General features: G+C 43.0%; 1 protein-coding gene across 1 annotated transcript in view; it reads right to left on the reverse strand.

Annotated features, from left to right (window-relative positions):
* Positions 1–732: 732 nt before the first annotated feature.
* The window catches only part of LOC134586782 (retinoic acid receptor responder protein 1-like), a 44,090-nt gene continuing 23,060 nt past the window's right edge, over positions 733–21,762 (reverse strand). Inside the window, exons 2-6 of the mRNA XM_063442596.1 lie at positions 9,964–10,026; positions 6,768–6,942; positions 2,871–3,007; positions 1,872–1,934; positions 733–1,754 (exon numbers count right to left, since the gene is read on the reverse strand). Of these exons, the coding sequence (XP_063298666.1) occupies positions 1,611–1,754; positions 1,872–1,934; positions 2,871–3,007; positions 6,768–6,942; positions 9,964–10,026 (582 nt within the window). The 3' untranslated portion in view covers positions 733–1,610. The remainder of the gene's footprint in view (positions 1,755–1,871; positions 1,935–2,870; positions 3,008–6,767; positions 6,943–9,963; positions 10,027–21,762) is intronic.

A 21,762-nucleotide genomic window follows, 5' to 3' on the forward strand; every position in this document is an offset into this window, starting at 1 on the left:
TTTCCTCCCCCTCCCCTCCCATAGTGTACTTTCCTCCTCCTCCCCTCCCATAGTGTACTTCCCCTCCTCCCCTCCCATAGTGTACTTTCCTCCCCCTCCCCTCCCATAGTGTACTTTCCTCCCCCTCCCCTCCCATAGTGTACTTTCCTCCCCCTCCCCTCCCATAGTGTACTTTCCTCCCCCTCCCCTCCCCTCCCATAGTGTACTTTCCTCCCCCTCCCCTCCCCTCCCATAGTGTACTTTCCTCCCCTCCCATAATTACTTACCTGTCCTGAAGCGTGGGCCGGCTTCACACCGTGCACCGCGGAACAGGAACTTTAATTTAAGGTTCCGGTTTCCGGCGGGACTGAAAGGAAGTGTGCACACTATTGTGCACACTTCCTTTCAGTCCCGCCGGAAACCGGAACCTTAAATTAAAGTTCCTGTACCGCGGTGCGCGCTGTGAAGCCGGCCCACGCTTCAGGACAGGTAAGTAATTATGGGATATCGGCGTATAACACGCACCCACGATTTTTCCCCTATTTTCAGGGGAAAAAAGTGCGTGTTATACGCCGATAAATACGGTAATTAAAAATCCCCAATATAGTTACTAGAAGGGTGGAGGGGGCATCCACTGGACTGGTTTGGGATCCAATGGATAAAAACAAGCAAAATATAGTGTATACAAGCTGTAATCATTGAACTGTTTTTTTGTGATTTTGAACATTTAAAATGAGAAAAGTTAATGGTAGATACATAAATGAAAAAGGATGCAATTCTGATCTTTATTAAAATAGTGGACATTTTATTTTTACACTTTTTTTGACAAGTGTTTACAACTACAAGTGGTTTTATTTTGTAAAAATTAATGAAAAAATAGATTAGACTTTTTTTAATAAAGACATATGGCTGTTACATTTACATAAAGTGCTCTAAACAGTAATCTTTCTACACACTGTGCTTTTAATTTCAGATATTTTTTTAACTCTATACAACAGGGCTGACTAATTTGTAGTGTCAAGTTCTTGTATGACTGCAATTTGTATGAAACATCGCTGAAGGCGAGGGTGTACACAAAATACACCCTTTAGAGTTAGATGGGCCAACTTGAAACATTACAAATGTATTTGCCATTAAGAGGATTAAAATAAACTTCTAAATTAAACTCTTTACAATGTAAATCACATGACGCACTAGGTTCGTTATACACTTTAAGTGCTGTGGGTAGTACATTTAAAATAAACATTAATTAATGCTGGGGTCCACAAATTTTAAAAGAAATGAGAAATTAAAAATGTTGGAAGGGGGATATTTCTTTTGCATTTCCACCATTACTTATTTATTTTAAGGGCACCATGATGCTTGGCACGGTCTGCTCTATTTGAATTGTGCCCAGATATATAGGCTTCTAGCAAGCAGTGCATATGTATACATATATATAGTAATGAAACAGAACTGGAGTTTTGTAAATCTGGACATTACATAGTAAGTGCGTTTAATAGTAGGTGGAGTTACCCTTCTCTTATTTATTTACTATAGTAGTTATAACTTCACACTGATTATCAGAAGTATAATGTTCACATACTTTGATCTATTTTTTTTTTTATTTTTATAAACCCATATTTAATGTTTTATTTGAAATTTCCCAAGAAAGTTGATCCTTCTTCTGATGTGCTACCTGATCCATTTTCATCAGAGTCGTGTGAACAGTGGTATTCAACTTTGGGTGGTTTCCCCGGAACCCAAATGATATGCAGGCTGCAGGATATCATTTCCTAAATAGAAATATATATATGTTTATTTACATATAGGTAGATATTTAAAATCCATCATGAATTTTAATTTGCTTTCTGTAGTGTTTATTACATTTTAGAAATGTTTTACATCCTTACCTCATTTGGGGTTTCGTACAGAAGGACATCATAATCGAATGAGATTAAATCATCCTTTCGGATCTGGGAAGAAAGAGAAAAAATTAGTTAGAGTTGGTTTTGATGAATGTTACTTAGCTTCCCACCAGAATAGAGAAAGTTATAAGTTGCAGACATATATTTAAATAAATAATGAAGGTAAAGAGGTACAAACATCTAACGTTCGAGCACTTGCTGCTACTAAACTACAATTAACATATAATTTATCATAATGTTCTTGATCATTTTAATTGGATAAAATAATAAAGTTGAAAAAAAAATCTTACATTCACTGGATTAGTAATGCCACGGAACATTGTACTTTTCACATACCAAGTGGGGAATAATTATTTATACAGACCTATTGTCACGGCGGCAACATACATCAGTAACCCCCTTGCCCTGTCTAGATTGTCCTACATGTGTCTGTTTATGTGTCTGTTTGTTACTGGCTATCCATTAATGCAATAAACTCTGTATTTTCTGTCATGTGATGAAAATTGCCTGACAACACTGGTTTATTATTATTATTGACATTTATATAGCGGCAACTAATGCCACAGCATTTTACAATATTATAAAAGGGAAACATTTAACAATAAATGAGACAATTACAAAATGTTACAGGAACAATAGTTTGATTAGGACCTTTTTATGTGATAGATCTCCTGTTACTGTGTCATCAGACATGTGGCTTAACCACTATCTTTTTCAGAATAACATGGATTGTGGTCCTACCAACACCACCTTTCTCCGTCAACCCTTCTAGGAGGTGCATATACTCAAGCACCTTACCAAAATTCCAACCTATATGACCGTCATCATCAGATAATGGAGGTGCATCATATACGATAAAAAAATCCTAAATAATATTACAGTATTTTTTCATTTCAGTCTTTCTTTACAAAATGTTGCCACCATTCCTGGCATTATAAGACAAGAGTCAATGCTAGATGTTCTACTTTGTATTCATCTTCTTACCACTTGCTTAACGTTCTTGATTTGTTGCAGAACGTATTCAAGTTTCTCTGTGCTTTTTTCCCACATTACATAACTACTTCCCAATTCAGCAAGATCCAAAATTGGCACAAACTCAGGCTCCACATTTCCAAAGCTGTCTGCAGGGACAAGAAACAACAGATTAAATGGATGCATACTGAAAGAATTTGTTACATCAATCTACCAGGCATACACAGCCAACATAACTTAGGGACAGGTGGCGTTCTGATCTGACGCATACCTTGCACCTCTGGGATAGACAATCCAGGGACAAGTCTAGGGTGAAGAAACAGTAAGAGATCTCAGGGGAAAGCTCACAAGCCCCCTCAGGCTCAGGGCCCAATGTTGTAAATACCACCATTACTTTACTACAGGGGCATCAAACATGATTATTTTCCTAAACTCGATGGTATTTATTCAGGAAACCTTAATTTTTGGAGAAGTGATAAGTTTGCATTTCTCTTTTTAATGCACCAAAATTACCATTTTAGTGAATTCCTCTCTTCTAATTCAGTTTACAGAATTTACAGTTACAGAATTTAAAATCCCAACCCCAAGGTTAAAATAATTTTCTTTTTTTTAACCTAGCTCAAATCAGACATTTTTTTAAATGTAATTTTACATCGAATAGAAGTATAGGCTCATGTTGACGGTTAGTTGTATGGAGTTGCATCCAAGAACTGTTCACAGTAACAGATACAAAGTACGTTCTACAGACTGAGCAAGAAGAAAACAAAACTGGGTGAAAAACGCTCTAGAAAACAGAAGATATAGATGGAAGAAAATGTACTTGTGAGGCCCAACATAGTTGATAAGTAAGTGACTGTTCAAAGAAACACTATAGCATTCCAAATGCTAAAGTATGCCCATGTCTCTAACTTTAGGTCCATGCCTTAATCGCTCTCCTCCTCCAACGACGTCATGCCAATGGCGGACCTAATGCACATGCGATTTTGAAGGTGTTAAACGTCCTAATGCAAAGCGTGAAAAGCCAGGAAGCGCTTCTGGTGGCTGGAAGACAGCCATTAGAGGTTGTTTAACCCTGCAATGTAAACATTGCAGTTTCTCTGTGAAATGTTTTCACTTGCAGGGTTAACCCCTTAAGGACACATGACATGTCTGACACGTCATGATTCCTTTTTATTCCAGAAGCTTGGTCCTTAAGGGGTTAAGGACACATGACATGTGTGACATGTCATGATTCCCTTTTATTCAAGAAGTTGTGTCCTTAAGGGGTTAAGGGGACTGGGGCACTTCACCCAAACCATTTCAATGAAACAAAGAGGTCTGGGTGCCTATAGTGTACATTTAAAGTCTATATCTATGATGTCGGGACAAGATGGCTAGCTGTGTAAAAATACTAAGTTAAACACTGGGTATCTCTGATTAGGTTAGCCAGACCTCCCAAACTTTCTTATATATCCTCAAAAAAGCCAAATCTTTGTTAGGAGTTTGAAAGTAGCTCCTCCATCCAATTTTCTACAGTGGGAGAAATTGACTATTTTAAATACAGTGGAATAACAGAGTTTACATTAGAACATTAAAGGGACACTTCAGACCCCTAAAGTTTCTTGCGTAAGGAGTGTAACCTCTTTTTCCATTTTAAAAAAGCGGCGATTTCAAGAGAAATGTAAACTTTTATAAATTAACCTTCTTACACCCACTGGCTGTAAATGATAAAACCAGTCATATTACTTATTGGTTGAAGTGGACAGTCGCAGAAAATCTGGCCTGGGTTAAAAGGGGATGGCTTGGAAAGTCTGCAGACAAGAGAGCAGCAGCTTTTGGAAGCTGTTTTTAGTTATACCTGCAGTAAAAATATGCATAATTAAATGCATATATGTTTTCATTGGGGACATATCTACTAAACAATGATTTTTGTTTATTTTTGTATTTGGACACTGGAGTATCCCTAGCAAGGAGTTCTTATATCATTTAGGAGACATGTTTGTGATGGAACAATATTAGGGCTGATTATTCTGGAAAAGATGCGCCAGTAATGTTAAGGGTGATGGGAAGAACTGCATCCCAGAAGGATTTAATAAACTGGCATATCCACCAGATTTGACTTACTCCTCCAGCGTGTCCTATTTATCTTGGGGCATAGAAGCATGCACAGAGTGGGCCTAGTCACACCCTAATGCAGCCGGAGAGCTGACTGCTGAACAAGCCAGCAGGGAGATCAAAAGGTCTCCCCGACAGGCGCTGTGTCCTCCTTCCCCAAAAGCCAAGTGCTAGCTGTGGTCACACGCCGGGGAGGAGGGAAAAGTTGGCCTGTTCTTCCAGGCCAAATCCTCTGCTCCTTTTACTGTATTAGAGTTACCATGGCAACACACTGATACAGTTCTTAGAGCTGGCGAGAAGAAGCAGACATGTTACATTTCCCGCTGGACCACTAGGGATCAGGCTTTCATCGCTGCTGACCTAATGAAAGTCTCAGGGAAGGGGGAATAAACATTATTTAATATTATGTTTAATTAAAAAAAAAAATGTTTAATCTTCCCCTCAGCCCCTTATCTGCCCCACTATATCCCCTAAAGCTCCCACTACTGCCCCAAACCATCACTACAGCTCCTAAACCCTTACTACTGCCCCAAACTCCAACTTAAGCCTCTGTCCCCCCACTACAGCTCCTATTTCGCACTAACACCCCTAACCCCCTGCTACAACCCCTTATCTCCACACTACATCATCTAACTCCCCCACTTCCACATCTACCCCCCACTACAGCCCTTAACCACAGCCACTAATCTATTTCTACCGCACTAGAGTATCTCACCCCCACTACAGCCCCTAACTCCAACTCCAGACACTATTCCTCAACTACATGCCCTATCTCTGCTACAGCCCGTATTCCCCACTTCAGCCCCTATCCCCAAATATAGCTAACCCCACTACTGTCCCTAACATACACTATAGCTCCCAGCCCCCACTACCACCCCTATCCATCACTAGAACCTCTATCCACTCACTACAAACCCTATCCCCTGACTATTGCCTTTAAAACCTCACTACAGCATCCCCTCCAGCTAGCTATACTGGGCTGAGGGGCATCTTGTACTAAATGTTAGTTCCACTTCCCATCTTGTACTAAATGTAGTTCCACTACTTCCCTTATGTATTTGCCATATTTCACACATTGCCACACACAACACTCACATCGGCCCAAGCGTATCACTCACAGTTACACTCGCAGCTACAAGTACCACTCACAGCTACCACACGCAGGCACACACATCACTTACAGTGCTACACACAGTCAGCTTTATACGTCACGCACAGAAAGTCACAACATACACACAGCTACAATACTTAAAGGAACACTATAGTCACCTAAATTACTTTAGCTAAATAAAGCAGTTTTAGTGTATAGATCATTCCCCTGCAATTTCACTGCTCAATTCACTGTCATTTAGGAGTTAAATCACTTTGTTTCTGTTTATGCAGCACTAGCCACACCTCCCCTGGCTATGATTGACAGAGCCTGCATGAAAAAAAAAACTGGTTTCACTTTCAAACAGATGTAATTTACCTTAAATAATTGTATCTCAATCTCTAAATTGAACTTTAATCACATACTGGAGTCTCTTGCAGGGTCTAGCAAGCTATTAACATAGCAGGGGATAAGAAAATCTTAATTAAACAGAACTTGCAATAAAGAAAGCCTAAATAGGGCTCTCTTTACAGGAAGTGTTTATGGAAGGCTGTGCAAGTCACATGCAGGGAGGTTGAGCAGTGAGGCTGCAGGGGCATGTTCTATACACCAAAACTGCTTCATTAAGCTAAAGTTGTTCAGGTGACTATAGTGTCCCTTAAAACATAATGGTTTATAGATTTATTTATACTTTAGTTTAATTTCTGTGTCTCAGTAGTTCTTACCGGGAATGTTCTTTCCAATAAGAGGGGTAGTTTGCTGCTTCATTTTCTTGTAGAAATTATAATCGTCGTCATGAGCCTGCATCATACTTCCATTACCTGAACAGGTCACAGATATGGCGGGATGTGGGTTCTCTTGGTGAAAGTATACTGTTGCAGAGCACAGGCTAATATCATCCTATACAGGGAAAAATGCACACAAGTCATAAAAAGGTCTGTCGGGCTTTCACTCAGGTGCAGTGGAAGCCAATGTACAATCCCCCAAACACCCTGTAATCTGGAACAGTGTGCACTCTGTAATTTAGGAAAGGTGCACCTAATTTACATCATCATCACATGTTCTACCTTAATCAAACATGGCATACTGCAACACATCCTATGTACAGAGTAGTAGACACCAGTGTTGGTATAAAATTAGATCTCGGCTCTCTCATCGCCAGGTCTTCCTTGGTAAATCCCCTCTTTGTTTTAGAAGCTCCGAATGTTCGGTATGTTAAAAGAAGACTGCAAGAAACATAACCACTACTGCATTGTAGTGGTTATGGTTCCAGGAGTTTCCTGGCACCTCCCCATTGTAAGGCGTCAAACAGTTTTAGAACAACAGCAACATGAGGTTTTTCTGAGTGAAAAGAGCTTCCTGCTCTCAATGAGTGGTGGTGGGGTGTTTCACCATCTAGAGCCCAGTCAAGAAGCCAATCCATTCAAAAATGGTTTGACTCGGGGGGCGGGGCCTGAGCTTCATGGCGGCTGGACGTGCCTCGTGTGAGCTCCGAGCTCAATCTTCTTTTCTAGCCCGAATTAAAGCACTCCAGCCAGCCAGAACCCACAAAAACGCCTGAAGCTTGGTCATACTTACCTCAGGAGCCAGCCGAAGTGCCCCCAGGTCTGCCGCCCTCGGGTGCACGGAGCGTCCGTCGAGGGTGTCGGGAGTGAGGCCTAGAAGCATCGCCGGACGGGTGAGGCGGCCGATCCCCCGCTCTGCGCGACCTAGTGCCCTCCCAAGCCGGTAATACAGCCCTGTTCCCCCCCCCTCTGGACCGGTGGGGGTTATCCCGGTCCACCCTAGCGTGTACCTGGCACCAAGCAAATTTAAGCTAATCGCAGAAACACAGAAACACATCAGATGGCGGCCCAACATACCCTACAGGACAACAACTCCCAGCAATCCGAGCCGGAGCCTCTAAGCCCGGCACAGATCACTCAAAGGAGACTGGACGAAATTTTTACCCGTTTCTGGGCAGGATTGGAGGCACGCCAAAAAGCAGCCAAGCCCCAACACCGGGTGGACGACTGGGAAGCTGAGAACCGGACGGTAAGGGGGCCCCCTATGATCGTTCATGTATCTAAAGTACATAAACCCCCGTCCATCAAGAGATCACCTAGGCCGAGGGCCGCAAGGGGCAGAACCTCATGGCACCGTCCACACAGGCGGAGGATCATCCGCTACAAGCAGCCACCTAAAACCAAATCCTCCTGCTTACCCCTTAGAGGGGAGAACAGGGACCCCAGGAGCCCCCAGGTCCATGGCACGAAGAGGCTGGCCTGTCAACCGGCCTGGGGCTGGAGGGATGCACAACAGAGCCATCAGAAAGCTACAGCCACCCTCATCCTCAGTGCACAAGACTCACACTTCCTATCCATGGGAATAGGCTGAATTAACGCCCGCCGCCCAAAGCTGTACGGCCACCATGGGACTAACACCAGTTGACACTGCTGGGACTTCCATATATGTCTCACACGGGACAGCCTGACTGGGTTTCACATACGCATGCATGCTGCAGCTGTCTAACTTTTATGTTTTGCTTTACCTGCTTTTGTGTTAAAAGTTTTCTCAGGCTAGCTTGATCTTAAACAATAACGTACACAATATTTTTTGATGCAGTATCTCATGCGTTATAAACAAGCGGACGCTATGAACCCAACCAGGGTATTGGATGACTATCCTCCAGGTGGAGCAGGGCAGCCATCCTGAAAGGACCGAACCATGCCTTTAATGTTTATCTTTGTTTGTTTTTCACTTATGACGTTTAGCACTGCAAAACTCCCTGACCTAAGGCAACAAGAGATACTTAAGCTGGATAACCCTCTAACTATTCTCCTAAAACCCTGTCTGACACCTAGTTTTGTTTTTAACCTTATATGTCCAGGCTGCGTTAATGGTACTTATAGCCACTCATGTTATAGTCCAAACCTCACATAACTGTATAGTACAGTGTTTCTATCAACTGACTACTCAGTACAAGCATAAGCATTATCACACTTTAGACAATTTTGTTAAAGCTTGTTTAGCCATGAACGCCAGACCTGACTATGAAGCCTATCTTTATTACTTTTGTTTATTATCCTTAAAAAATGTGCAATTGATCTACATATGCCATGTACCTGTGTTTTTGGAGTGCTTGTAATTGCTATTGTGGCATTGCAAGCATAACTGTCATCTCCTGCACATCAAAAATAAAGAATTAAAAAAAAAAAAAAAAATGGTTTGACTCCTTGCAATGGCGCTGCGCCAGGGCACTCCTAACACCATAACCACTAGAGCACACTGTGTTTATGAGGCTCGGCGTGTTCCCTGAATGTGTGCAATGTAAACCAACTTCACAGCAGCAATAAAAAAAAATCACTATATGTTTAGCAATTGGGTTGTATAAATAAGACATTTAAAAAAAAATCGGTTTCTCTAAATAGTTATAGCCGTAGGATTTCAAACTCTCAATTACATATGAAGTTAAATGTTAAACATGAAATGTTACTTTAGTACAATGACTAGATCATTAACTGGCTACATAGAAGAACGTCCAAGGTAAGTTGCCAAACCATGCTAAAACAGTTTAACATCTTACCGTGTGATGGAGCCAGAGCACTCCTAGCACCATAACCACTACAGCGGGCTGTAGTGGTTATGGTGTTTGGAGTGTCCCTTCAATACTAATAGCACAGAGATCTGTAACATAAAAAGGCATAGTGTTATATCATTTGTTATTCTTTCTTTTCTTAGACTATACCTTTGTATTTAAAAGCATGAGATTAGATGATCAGACTGACATAAATGGAATATTTACTCCTAACCTAACAAATGATTAGAAGATGAAACCAAATGGGTTTATTCACCAAACACTGCATTTCAAACTGCATTACACATCATTAGTGAATAGTGAGTTCCTTGAAAAACAAGAGTTTTGTATAGTTGGGTACTTACATTGTTTTTCTGGGCCCTGGTTGTAAATGTAATGTAGTATTTGTTTCCCACTTCTGGAACAGACTGAAAAAAATAAATTAAATACATTTAAAAAAATTATAATAATAAATATATATATATAAATATATATAAAACTTTTTGCTGAACTGATCCTGATGAAAGCCACGGACGATGGCTGAAACGTTGATTATGACTATAATTATGTTTTAACAAGAAATGGAATAAAGAAAAAGACCGTGAGTGCAAGCCTTTTTTCACTATTTTTATTATTATTTTTGGCTGTGGCTAGGATGCACCCGGCATTTGGAAAAATCTGAAAGTGTGTGTGCAGGGATAAAAAGGAATATATATATATATATATATGTATACACACACACATTTCTATACAAAACATCTGACAATCACACAGTGAATTAGAACACAGTTTAAGATATAGGGTTGCTTCATCAGACTAACAATCTGAATTTGATACTTGATACAATATAGCTAATATTTTTACCATATAATTTATATAATGTGTTAATTTATTTCCAAGAGAGGTAACCTACATCAAAATAATGTATGACGACACGTTAGGGAATCAGTAACTGATGATAAATTCTCTGTTCAAACTACCTTAAAGAAATATGAGTATAATTACACCAATGCAAATGTACGATGTATTCAGAACAGAGTATAAAACTCCAGAGGTATAATTCATATCTATTTATATATATATATATAGTAGGTCCTCTCCTGCAACTGTGATCAAAACAAAACTCTAAGCCCTCAATGAATACTATCCTAGCAACCTGCTTTTCTATCCTTCCCTTACCTTTTGTGTCACATTACCCCACTCCCTCTAGCATGTAAGCTCATTGAGCAGGGCCCTTAACCCCTCTGTTCCTGTTTGTCCAACTTGTCTGGTTACAAATATGTGTCTGTTAGTCCACCCATTGTACAGCGCTATGGAACTTTTTGGCGTTTTAGAAATAATAATAATAATAATGTATAACATTTTGGCAACAGATTTCAAGGTAACATTTTAACACATTTGTCATTTACGAATCATCCTATGTAACTATCACACTGCACTAAATACTTTATTTTCCTTCCAATTATTTATATTGAAATTAATGTAAAAATATGCAATCCTCAGCAGTCAAATTGGCAGTTTCTTTGTAATAGATACATATAATATATATATATCAAATAAATGTTCCATTTTATACTCCACAAAATGGCGCCTTCCTTAGTAAATGTAAAATTTCCTAACAGAGGTTTCCCTGTCAGGTTTCTTCAATAAATTGGGAATTTTCTATGGAATGCCAAATTGTAGGCCGAAACAGTCAAATTAGAAAAATTCTGATCAGTTTAATGAGTTGCACTCATTACATTTTTCGCGTACATGATATAAATTTCGGAAAGTGTTTAAAACGCAGCTGTTCTCAAAGTTCTCAGTCATACCATGTGTTGTGTAGCAAAACTGAATTTGTATAGGACAACTTGAGGCTGTAAAAAACCCAAAAACGTGTGCGTGTTGATGCTATTGTCTAATCTTTCATATTTTAAAGCTACTGGGTCTTTATATAACTCTGAACATTAGTCAATCCTCAGTATATGAAGACTTTCTTAAGAAGGTTCTTTGGAAAAGAAAAACATTTACTGTAACAGATTACACAATTGCCGTTAAGTGGGAATTCCCTTTCTGTTAAAAACACACAGAAAGCCCATTTCCTATTTTATCCACAATCCGTTCTACTTACAGGAAATTAACATTATGTAATTTGCTGCAACATTTCTTCAGACAGGGATATAATTACAATAGGTGGTGCTCTAGGTGTATTCAAGCAAACACTCCCCCTTAATTACCCAGCAACCCTCTCACATTCAACCACAAACTACATTATTATTTTTATATAGCGCCAACAAATCCGTAGCGCTGTACAATGGGTGGACTAACAAACATGTAATTGTAACCAGACGAGTTGGACACACAGGAACAAAGGGGTTGAGGGCCCTGCTCAATGAGCTTACATGCTAGAGGGAGTAGTATATAGTGACACAAAAGGTAATGGTTGGAGTAGAGAAGATTCTAGATTGGTAGAATAGTATTCACTGAAGTATGTTTTGTTAATTTTCTAAAATGACAGTTGCAGGAGAGGAATCAGTAGGGAGCTATTAACAGTTTACAGTTTACATGGAATGCCAATGCCATCAGAACACCCAGCAACTACCTAACAGCCACAAATTGTACATATAGCATCCGCCAAACACATATATAACTGATACAGTGTCGATAATAGCCTGATTTAGCACTGATATCATGATGTCAAACAGCACCCACAAACAACACCACATATGTGCAACCACATATCTGTCTTCTAATACTCATATTAGGGTTATAGCACCCCTATATGAACTATACAAAACCTTCTGACCACTCAGTAGAGACATGATGAGCTTTGCAAAACCCTACCCCCTTTTCTACATTGCAGAGTAGTCATCAGAGCTTTTAGGTCACATCCACAACTTGTCTGACTTTCTTGACAGCTTTTCATAAATAGACAACCATATTTCCCATATTGTGCTCTAAAAATTGAAGAAAATACTGACCAAGGTGCAACCTTACCTCCCATTGCTGTACCATTTTTGCCATACAGATTCAATTATTTCACTGTTAACATATACAAGGATCCCATACTTTCTTTTGCTTCATCTAAATATTTTATTGATCCCATTGAATCTGAGTTTTAGCTTTCTTGCCTATGTGGAAGCGATGAAAGTGCATATTGTAGAATTTTTTAAAAAAAAAGGCATTTTTTTTACTTGCTCCATGATTGTGCATCTGGCAAATCATAGAGCAAGTAACAGATAACTGGGTTTTTTGGAGAAGGTACAGCAGATATCCCACCTACACAGCCACACAGATACACACACTGTCATATACACACACAGAAACACGCATGTGAGTACACACACTGAGATACACACATTTGCACATACACTCAGATACACACACTCACACACTCACACACAGATGCACACTCTGCACACACATTGTATATGATTTGCACCCGTCTCCCCCATAATACTCAGTAAACAGGGGCACGGTTGCCGCAGCCTTTTAAGAGCCGACTGGGCCCCTATAACATTAAGACATAGTTCAGGATTTCAATGAGACAAATATAGATAGTATTACCAAATCAGGCCAGACACAAACATTTGAAAATATATCAATACATTTATTAGTATATATCTGGCCTGCATTAGGAGTTGGCTACACTAATTGGTGTTACCATATCAGCTGATCAACATTCCTGGCTGCATTCTGTTTTTAGCTTGCATGATCCCAATTTCAAACAACAGGTTAATGAATAAGAAACCTGTGCCATGTCTTCTGCTAGTGCAGTGAAAATGTAAAACATTGACAGACCACTATGGTTATTAACCTTAATTAGATGGGTAAAATGTTTGGACACATTTGCCAGAACGAGGCGGAAATTGTCAGCAGGGCTGCTATCATGGGGGTATATATTAATATATATACATACACACACACACAGCCGCAGGCAAAGGAGATCAAAGACCCCCCTCCATGGACCATTGCACACTTATGCTGCAGGAGGTGGAGCTTAGGAGATTCTCAGTCTGCACCTACACGAGTCCTCTCTCTCACAAGCCGTGGCCTGTCAGTACATTGCCATGGGTTACTACAGCAATGAGCTGATACCACAATGCTACAACACCAGCCTAGGCTTGAAAGTAGAGCCTGCACCAGGCAGAAGTGAAGGCCGTGTGCCAGTATCAATGGACCACCAAGAAATGTCATGTTTACCCTCCCTGGCCTGAAATAAAATAATAAATACATAAAACTGCTTTCTTCTTAACCCCACAGAACACAATCCCTATCCTGTCAGAAATTCACACACTGCATTCCTTACACAAACATAGACTGCATCCACTATACATACACTGGATTTACAATAGGCATACACTAAATACCCTAAACATATACATTTATATAAACTACAAACACACATTACATGGTCTACAAACACTACATTCCATTCCAAGCTTATTTTCATCACAGAGGCCCAGTGACAAGAACGCCCCCTCTCAAAATGAGCATGTTGGTATAACGTTCTTCCAGGACAAATCGTATACAGTACTGAAGAGCTCTCACATGAGATAAATGTCCTGGATTTGTTCTGCGCAGCACAAGAAAATTTATTGACACATTTGCGCTGTGTTTGCTTGTGACTTGTCTCTGGTGTCTGGAATGTAGTGTGTGAGTAGATAGTGCAATGTGTTTGTAGGAGATCCAGAGTGCATATAAGGGATGTAGTGTGTGTTTGTCTAGAATGTAGTGTGTGTAAGTGGTGCTGTGCGTGTATAAGGGATGTAGTGTTTGTGTGTTCGCAATGTAGTGTATGTAATTGGTAGAGTGTGTGTGTATAAGGTATGTATTGTCAGTATCAATAGGGGATTTAGTGTGTATGGGTGCAGGGCTTAAGATTTGTATGTGTGAGGGTTGCAGTGCGTGTGTGTGAGGGATGCCATGTGTATGTGTGTGAAGGGTGCAGTGTGTGTGTGTGGGCGGGGGGTGCATTGTGGGGGGAGCAGCGTGTGTCTGTGTGAGGCAGGACAGAGCAAAGCAAATATATTTATTTTTTAATAAAAAAAAAAAATCCTAAACATTATATCCCCCCTCCCTTCTTAACTTAGGCCCGGATAGGGAAACATTGCTTGCAAGCCCTGATGGTCCAGTGTTACTGAGTGAACTTTAGCTCATTGGCTAGAATTTACTCTCTTGAGACCTGGTTGGAGTGTTGCCATAGTAACCACTTTGTGAGAGGAATCTACAGGGGCAGCACTGACTGCAACTCTAAGTGCCTGCTAGATTTTGGTGGAATTGGGGGCGGGTCCTATTTGTGGATTCAGGCCCCACAGTCCCAACTTCCAAGCCTTGAACATTGAAAGTGGCCCCAGTATTTCTGATGAAATCCCAGTTTATCTGCCAAATCTGGGCAGCTACTAGCCAGGCCTAACATTTACTCTCCACTGCAAACCTGGAGATTCTGTTTTAAAATAACCAGGACTGAATTTACACTCAGTAATTCACAATACATGTAGGCATGTATCAGGGTCACGCATTTGGCGTTTGCATACACATCCAGAATTGTTCTGTCTGTTGCTTTATAACATGATATGACTTTATACTCTGGTTTTTCATGCATGTATCAGGGTCACCACATGTTCTTTATATTTGGCAAATGTATAATATAAGGCTCCTTTAAAGAAACGCTCCAAGCACTATAACCACTACAATGCACTGTATTGTTTATGGTGCCAGCGGTGCCTTGCCCCTCACCTCCTCAATATAAAGTATCAAACCACTTTAGAGTGGTTTGACCTTGAGTTCTGCTGGGCAGGCCCGGATTAACATAGGGGCTGATGGAGCTGCAGCCCTGCTCTCTCCCCTGTCCACGACTAATGCAGAATGCTGCAGTACTTATGGTGCTTTGAATATTTCTTTAATCAATGCTATATTGTAGAATTATTGTATATAAGCCCTGCCCCAACATAGTTATTGACAACAACAGACGTTTACAGACATTAATCAAGGTCACTTAATGCAAATGGTGCTGCAGGGTAGCAACCATTTCAGTATAGGCCATGTAGTATACATTTTCCTTAAGTGACTTTGATTTATTAATGTATAATAGAACAAGCCGTTTCAAAAAGACTTGCACTGTCAGTACTGTTCTTTACAGTGGGAAATGTCTAGTACTCCAAACAAATGTTCTGAATCTCAATATAAAAGGCAATAGCTGAACTAAACACATAACTGATTGCTACATTTTTCCAGTTCATCTTGCGGACTAATAATTCAAATTAATTTTTAATTCACAGGTACATGAAGGTAGTTTTGCCAATGAGTGATTATATCCTAGTCAATGAAGACACAATCATGAAGGTCTAGGTTAACCCTTTTAATACCAATTACATTTCTTACTATCATCACAATCTGGCAACTAAATAATGTATATGCCAGTGTGGAGTACCTTGATTATTCCACTTCAAGAGCTGTATAAAGTCTTGCTGTCATTCTATTATGGAGAGATTCCATGTTGGGTAATGAGCCATCGGGAACGGATGGTTGTAGGGTTATAGAATGTAATTGTTCCTTTGGGAGTTAAAAATATTGAACTGGAGATGTGTTAACTAAACTGGAGATGTGTTCACTAAACTTTGTGGTGCACTGCCTATTAATTTAAACCATAAAATTACAATTACCATTATTTATATAGTGCCAACATTTTCTGTAACTCTGGTCAATGTGTAAACAAGACAAATGTTTAATTCATGTTTGATGTACCGGAACAGTAGGTGAAGAGGGAACTGCCAAAATGAGGTTAAAATCTCAAAGGATGAGGGACAAATACACAGAGGAAATATGAAGGATGTGGGGGTGTTTGGTAGGAGGGAGCACAGTAGATGAGAGATAGCAAAGGGAAGTTTATAAGGAAACAGGGATTAAGGGAGAGCTAGTATGCTTCTGAAAAGCCCTGGAAATGTTGTGCCCATTCACAAGAAAGGTAGTAGGGAGGAGTCAGGCAACTATAGGCCAGTAAGCCTTACTTCAGTAGTGGGGAAAGTAATGGAAACCATGTTAAAGGATAGGATTGTTGAACATCTAAAATCACATGGATTTCAAGATCAGAGACAACATGGGTTTACTTCAGGGAGATCATGCCAAACTAATCTTACAGATTTTTTTTCGATTGGGTAACTAAAATAATAGATCAGGGTGGAGCAGTAGACATTGCTTAACTAGATTTCAGTAAGGCTTTTGACACTGTTGCACATAGAAGGCTTATCAATAAACTGAAATCTTTAAGTTTGGATTCCAATATTGTTGAATGGGTAAGGAAGTGGCTGAGTGACAGGCAACGGAGGGTTGTAGTCAATGGAGTATATTCGAAGCATGGGCTTGTCACCAGTGGGGTACCTCAGGGATCTGTACTTAGACCCATTCTCTTTAATATTTTTATTAGTGATATTGCAGAAGGTCTCGATGGTAAGGTATGTCTTTTAGCTGATGATACTAAGATATGTAACAGGGTTGATTTTTCAGGAGGGATAATCCAAATGGCAAATGATTTAGATAAACTATAAAAATGGTCAGAGCTGTGGCAACTGACATTTAATGTGGATAAGTGCAAGATAAAGCTCCTTGGATGTAAAAACCCAAGGGCAGAGTACAGTAATGTGATACCCTACTAACCTCAACATCTGAGGAAAGGGATTTAGGGGTGATTATTTCTGATGACTTAAAGGTAGGCAGACAATGTAATAGACAGGCAGGAAATGCTAGCAGAATGCTTGGTTGTATAGGGAGAGGTATTAGCAGTAGAAAGAGAGAAGTGATCATGCCATTGTACAGAACACTGGTGAGACCTCACTTGGAGTATTGTACGCAGTACTGGAGACCGTATCTTCAGAAGGATATTGATACTTTAGAGAGAGTGCAAAAAATGGCTACTAAACTGGTTCATGGATTGCAGGATAAAACTTACAAGGAAAGGTTAAAGGATCTTAACATGTATAACTTGGAAGAAAGACGAGACAAGGGGAATATGATAGAAACATTTAAATACATAAAGGGAATCAACACATATAGAATGTAAGCTCGAGAGGGGCGTGGCTTGACTGCACATGGAGTAGGTCGCACGCTGCACTTGCTCCCGGGCCCCGATCCGCCTAAACCCAGACCCTGAGCGAAATTTGCGGTCCACATGGGGAGAACCAAACGTATGACGACCCCGAGACCTCCTCCTACGCCCCATACCACCCTTAGACCCGGTCCGATGGACGAATTTCTGTCCACACCTCAGCACCTCAGAGATACACGCGGCACGGACAAGATGGCGCCCACCTCCCCGAGCACCAGCAGCCTGGCGGGCTCCGCGAGTGACACACCCGGCGCAGCTGCGCTGTCCCAAATGTCGCTGGACATAGCGGCTATATCGGCCAACATGCTCACACGAAGTGACAAGACGGCCCTGGTCGCGGAGCTGCGTACCGTCATCCGGGAAGAGGTAGCCGCGGTGCGCAGGGACCTGACGGCCCTGGAGCAGAGGGTGGATGACCTGGAAGAGACTCGCCTCCAAACTGTGCAATACCAGCAGGCCACAGACCTAGCTACGGCGAGACAGGGGAATATACTTCTTGAGATGCGCAGACAGGTCGAGGACCTGGACAACAGAGGCCGCCGCAATAACATACGGGTACGGGGCCTCCCTGAAGCCGACAATGAGTCCCCACGGGAACTGCTGACGGGCCTTTTCTTGTACCTGCTAGGAGAAGACGCACCCCCTGATATTTCCATGGAACGCGCACATAGAGCGCTCCGAGGCCCTAGAAGAGATGGCCAGCCCAGGGACCTGATTTGCTGCCTCACTTCGTTCCAACTCAAGGACGCCATAATGAGAGCGGCCAGGGCCCGACGCACGCTCACATATATGGACTCCCAGGTCATGCTCTTCCAAGACCTGTCGCCTCTCACGCTAGATGCCCGCAGAGCGCTGAAACCGCTCACGACCATGCTAACGGAGAAGCGGATTCCCTATAAATGGGGCTTCCCATTCAGCCTACAAGCCAAGATCGAGAACCGTTGGCACTCGCTGCGCTGGCCCAACGACGTCGTCAGATTCCTCCAGTCCGCTGGACTGCCACATGTCCACGTTCCTAACTGGATTCTTGAGTATCCGCCTGCACGTCCGACTGGACCCCACCCAGCGGCCGAGAACCTGTCGGGCGACCGTGTTGCCCCCCTTCCGCAACGACGTGGAGGCCCTGCCGGCCCAGAAGAATAACACCCGGTGACGCCACTACCGACCACCTTTGCCTAGAACCATGGACCTCACCCTACGCTACCTAGCCCTTATAAAGGTACCACACCTGTCCCTCTGACTTTGCTGATTTCCGACCTCATCCTGTACTAGGTGGACACTGTGAAGTTGACCGCAGGTTAGTGGGGCACTATCACTAGCTCATTGCAGGGCTTAAGACTTAGAGCTGCACTTTGGGTGGGGGGGTTTTTTTTTTTTGGGGGGTCACGGACAGTACTGGGTGGGCTGTGATGCGTTGGACTGTTTGGGAGGCGGGTTTGGGCTGCCCAACCTCATGTAGTGCTGGCTCTTAGTCGTACCCGGGCCTGGCAGGTTGACACACTCAGGGGGCAAGGTATTGAGGTACGACTCCCCACGTGTAATGATCTTGCCTATATCCATTGTTTTCAACTTTGTTTTCCCATGACATGCTTAACTTGTTTTTCAGACAACACCCCTGGCACATATCCCATAGCTAACGATAATTAACGTGCCACCTTACTGGTTCATATATCTTGTAATGCATTGCACTGTATTCCACATGTTGACCCGCCCCATTGATTCCCGTCTTAGAGATGTCGTGGTGTTTAGCCCGCGGCACTTAATGCCCCAGTACTTGCCGCCCACCTAGCGAGGATTAAACAGCTGACGTAGGTGCGGCACCACACTGCCCGATGTAGGTCGTGTTAAATTGTACTTATATTGTTGGCCACTTCCTTTGCCTCCATTCACACGTTCCCCAGAGAGGCTTCGATAACTGGACTGTTGTACTTGTATGTCTAACGGTTTGTGATGCTTTATTTCGAAAATGTTTAATTAATAACGTGTATTCCAAAGTTGACATGGGTGCCGTTGCGTTTTCCATGACATACGTTGTTCTTGCATACGCCTACTATGCTGTCACCCCCTGCTGCGCTACTGCACGGCCACTCCCTGTATAATAGGATAGCTCGCACATGGGCCGGGGTGACGGGTGCTGGTCTCCCTTGCGTAATGGGTACACTACCGCCATTCATATGCCCTTTCTATATAGCCGATACGCCTAAATTATACCACACGTGCCGCCTGCGGCATCATATGCTACTGGGGCCGGTACTGCACTGCTCTCGCTTCTTATCCAGCTACATGCTACATTGCTTGGTGCCGCGCGTGGCGATCCCCTCCCCCCCCTTACTGCCATAACCCACCTGAGCGCCCTATACACACGTGTCGCGCCCCATTTCCAGGTTCCCGCTATGCCTCAGGCACGCGCAGCAGGGCCCTAATGGGATGCAAGGCACGCCGCCTACTATAGGTACTGTGGGCCAACACTCATATTGTTATTCTCCGTAAAACTAGTACCATACGCACACCCAAGAGATCCATACCCTGTGCTTGTTATATTTGTGTAGAAAAATGTTTGTGGTTTCCCGAACCCTGTTATGGTTTTGCTGATGACTTGGGCTAAAAGGCCGATGTTGAGAATATAACGTTCTGTTCACATGTGTTGTCCTACATTGTATTGTGTTACACTGTGCTGTATTAACCGTATCTTTGAATGACACACGGCTCTGACTACCACTTCCCGCAGGCCTGCCCTGGGGGCCAGCCCCCTCCCCCCCCCCCCCCCCACCCCCGCTTTGCCTTCCCCCTCCGCCCGCCCTCTGGACAGGGACGTAAACCCACGGTGCTGACAGATGCCCCTACGTTACCGACGGACTTGCAACCCCCCCTTCTTCTCCCCCCCCCCACTCCCCTGGACACGCAAAGATCTAGACAGCCATCTCCCGCGGCGGATTGGGAGCCGAGGGACATGGGTGCCGATTACATCCCTTCACGTGACACAGACTCCGTGGGTGGCCTTCCCCGCACCTCACGCAACTGAACTTTTTTGTAAATAAGACCGTAGTTCTACGAGACTTTCCAGACCCACAGTCTCCCGAACGCTGTCAACCGGTCAAGGTTCACACGTTGCATTTACTCTCCCTCCTCCCCCCTCCCCCCCCCCCCTTACTGGATGGCGTACTCCCATCCCCCAGGCGTCCACCGTGCGGGGGCTGGAGCGGGATTCGGCCCGGCCCTGCTTAAATACTGGTCCAATAATACTGGGGGCCTCAACCAACCGGAGAAACGTTCGCACCTGCTCCGCCGTCTTTGGGCGGAGAGGGTGTCCGTGGCGTTCCTGCAGGAGACGCACTTTCGGGGTCCTAATGCTCCCAAACTGGAAAACAAACGTTTCCCCCTGGCTTACTATGCCAACCACCCTGACTCTAAGAGAGCAGGCGTAGCAATATTGTTCGCACACAACACACCCTTCTGCCACGTAGAGACCCAAAGAGATCCGGGAGGCAGGTATATTTTTATCAAGGGTACGATAGCTGACCACACGTACACATTCGCTTGCTTATACTCCCCTAACCGCGGCCAGCACACCTTTCTTTCCCGCACCTTAAACAGGCTGAACAGGTTCAGGGAGGGGCTTCTTTTGGTGGCTGGTGACCTGAACATGCCACTTGACCCACTCCTGGACACGTCACGGGGAACATGCACGCTCCCGCCGCACTGCTTGCGGACAGCTACTAGGGCTCTGACTAACTTAGGACTAGTAGACTGCTGGAGAACCGCACACCCTGATGACAGAGACTACACACACTTCTCACACGTCCACCGCCATTATAGCCGTATTGACTATATTTTCATGTCCCAGGAATACCTCTCCCTCCTACGCGACGCGCACATTGGAATCACGACCCACTCGGACCACGCCCCGGTTACAGTCTGCATGAGCTCCCCACTTTACAAACCAAAGGACAGGCAATGGAAACTGAACGCATCCCTACTGACTGACCCTGTCACCCGCGCATCCACACATCAGACGCTCACACAATACTTCGACACTAACGAAAACCCGGACACACCACCCCTGACGGTCTGGGAGGCACAC

Source organism: Pelobates fuscus, chromosome 2 (genome assembly GCF_036172605.1).
Source record: "Pelobates fuscus isolate aPelFus1 chromosome 2, aPelFus1.pri, whole genome shotgun sequence".
Classification (NCBI taxonomy): domain Eukaryota; kingdom Metazoa; phylum Chordata; class Amphibia; order Anura; family Pelobatidae; genus Pelobates; species Pelobates fuscus.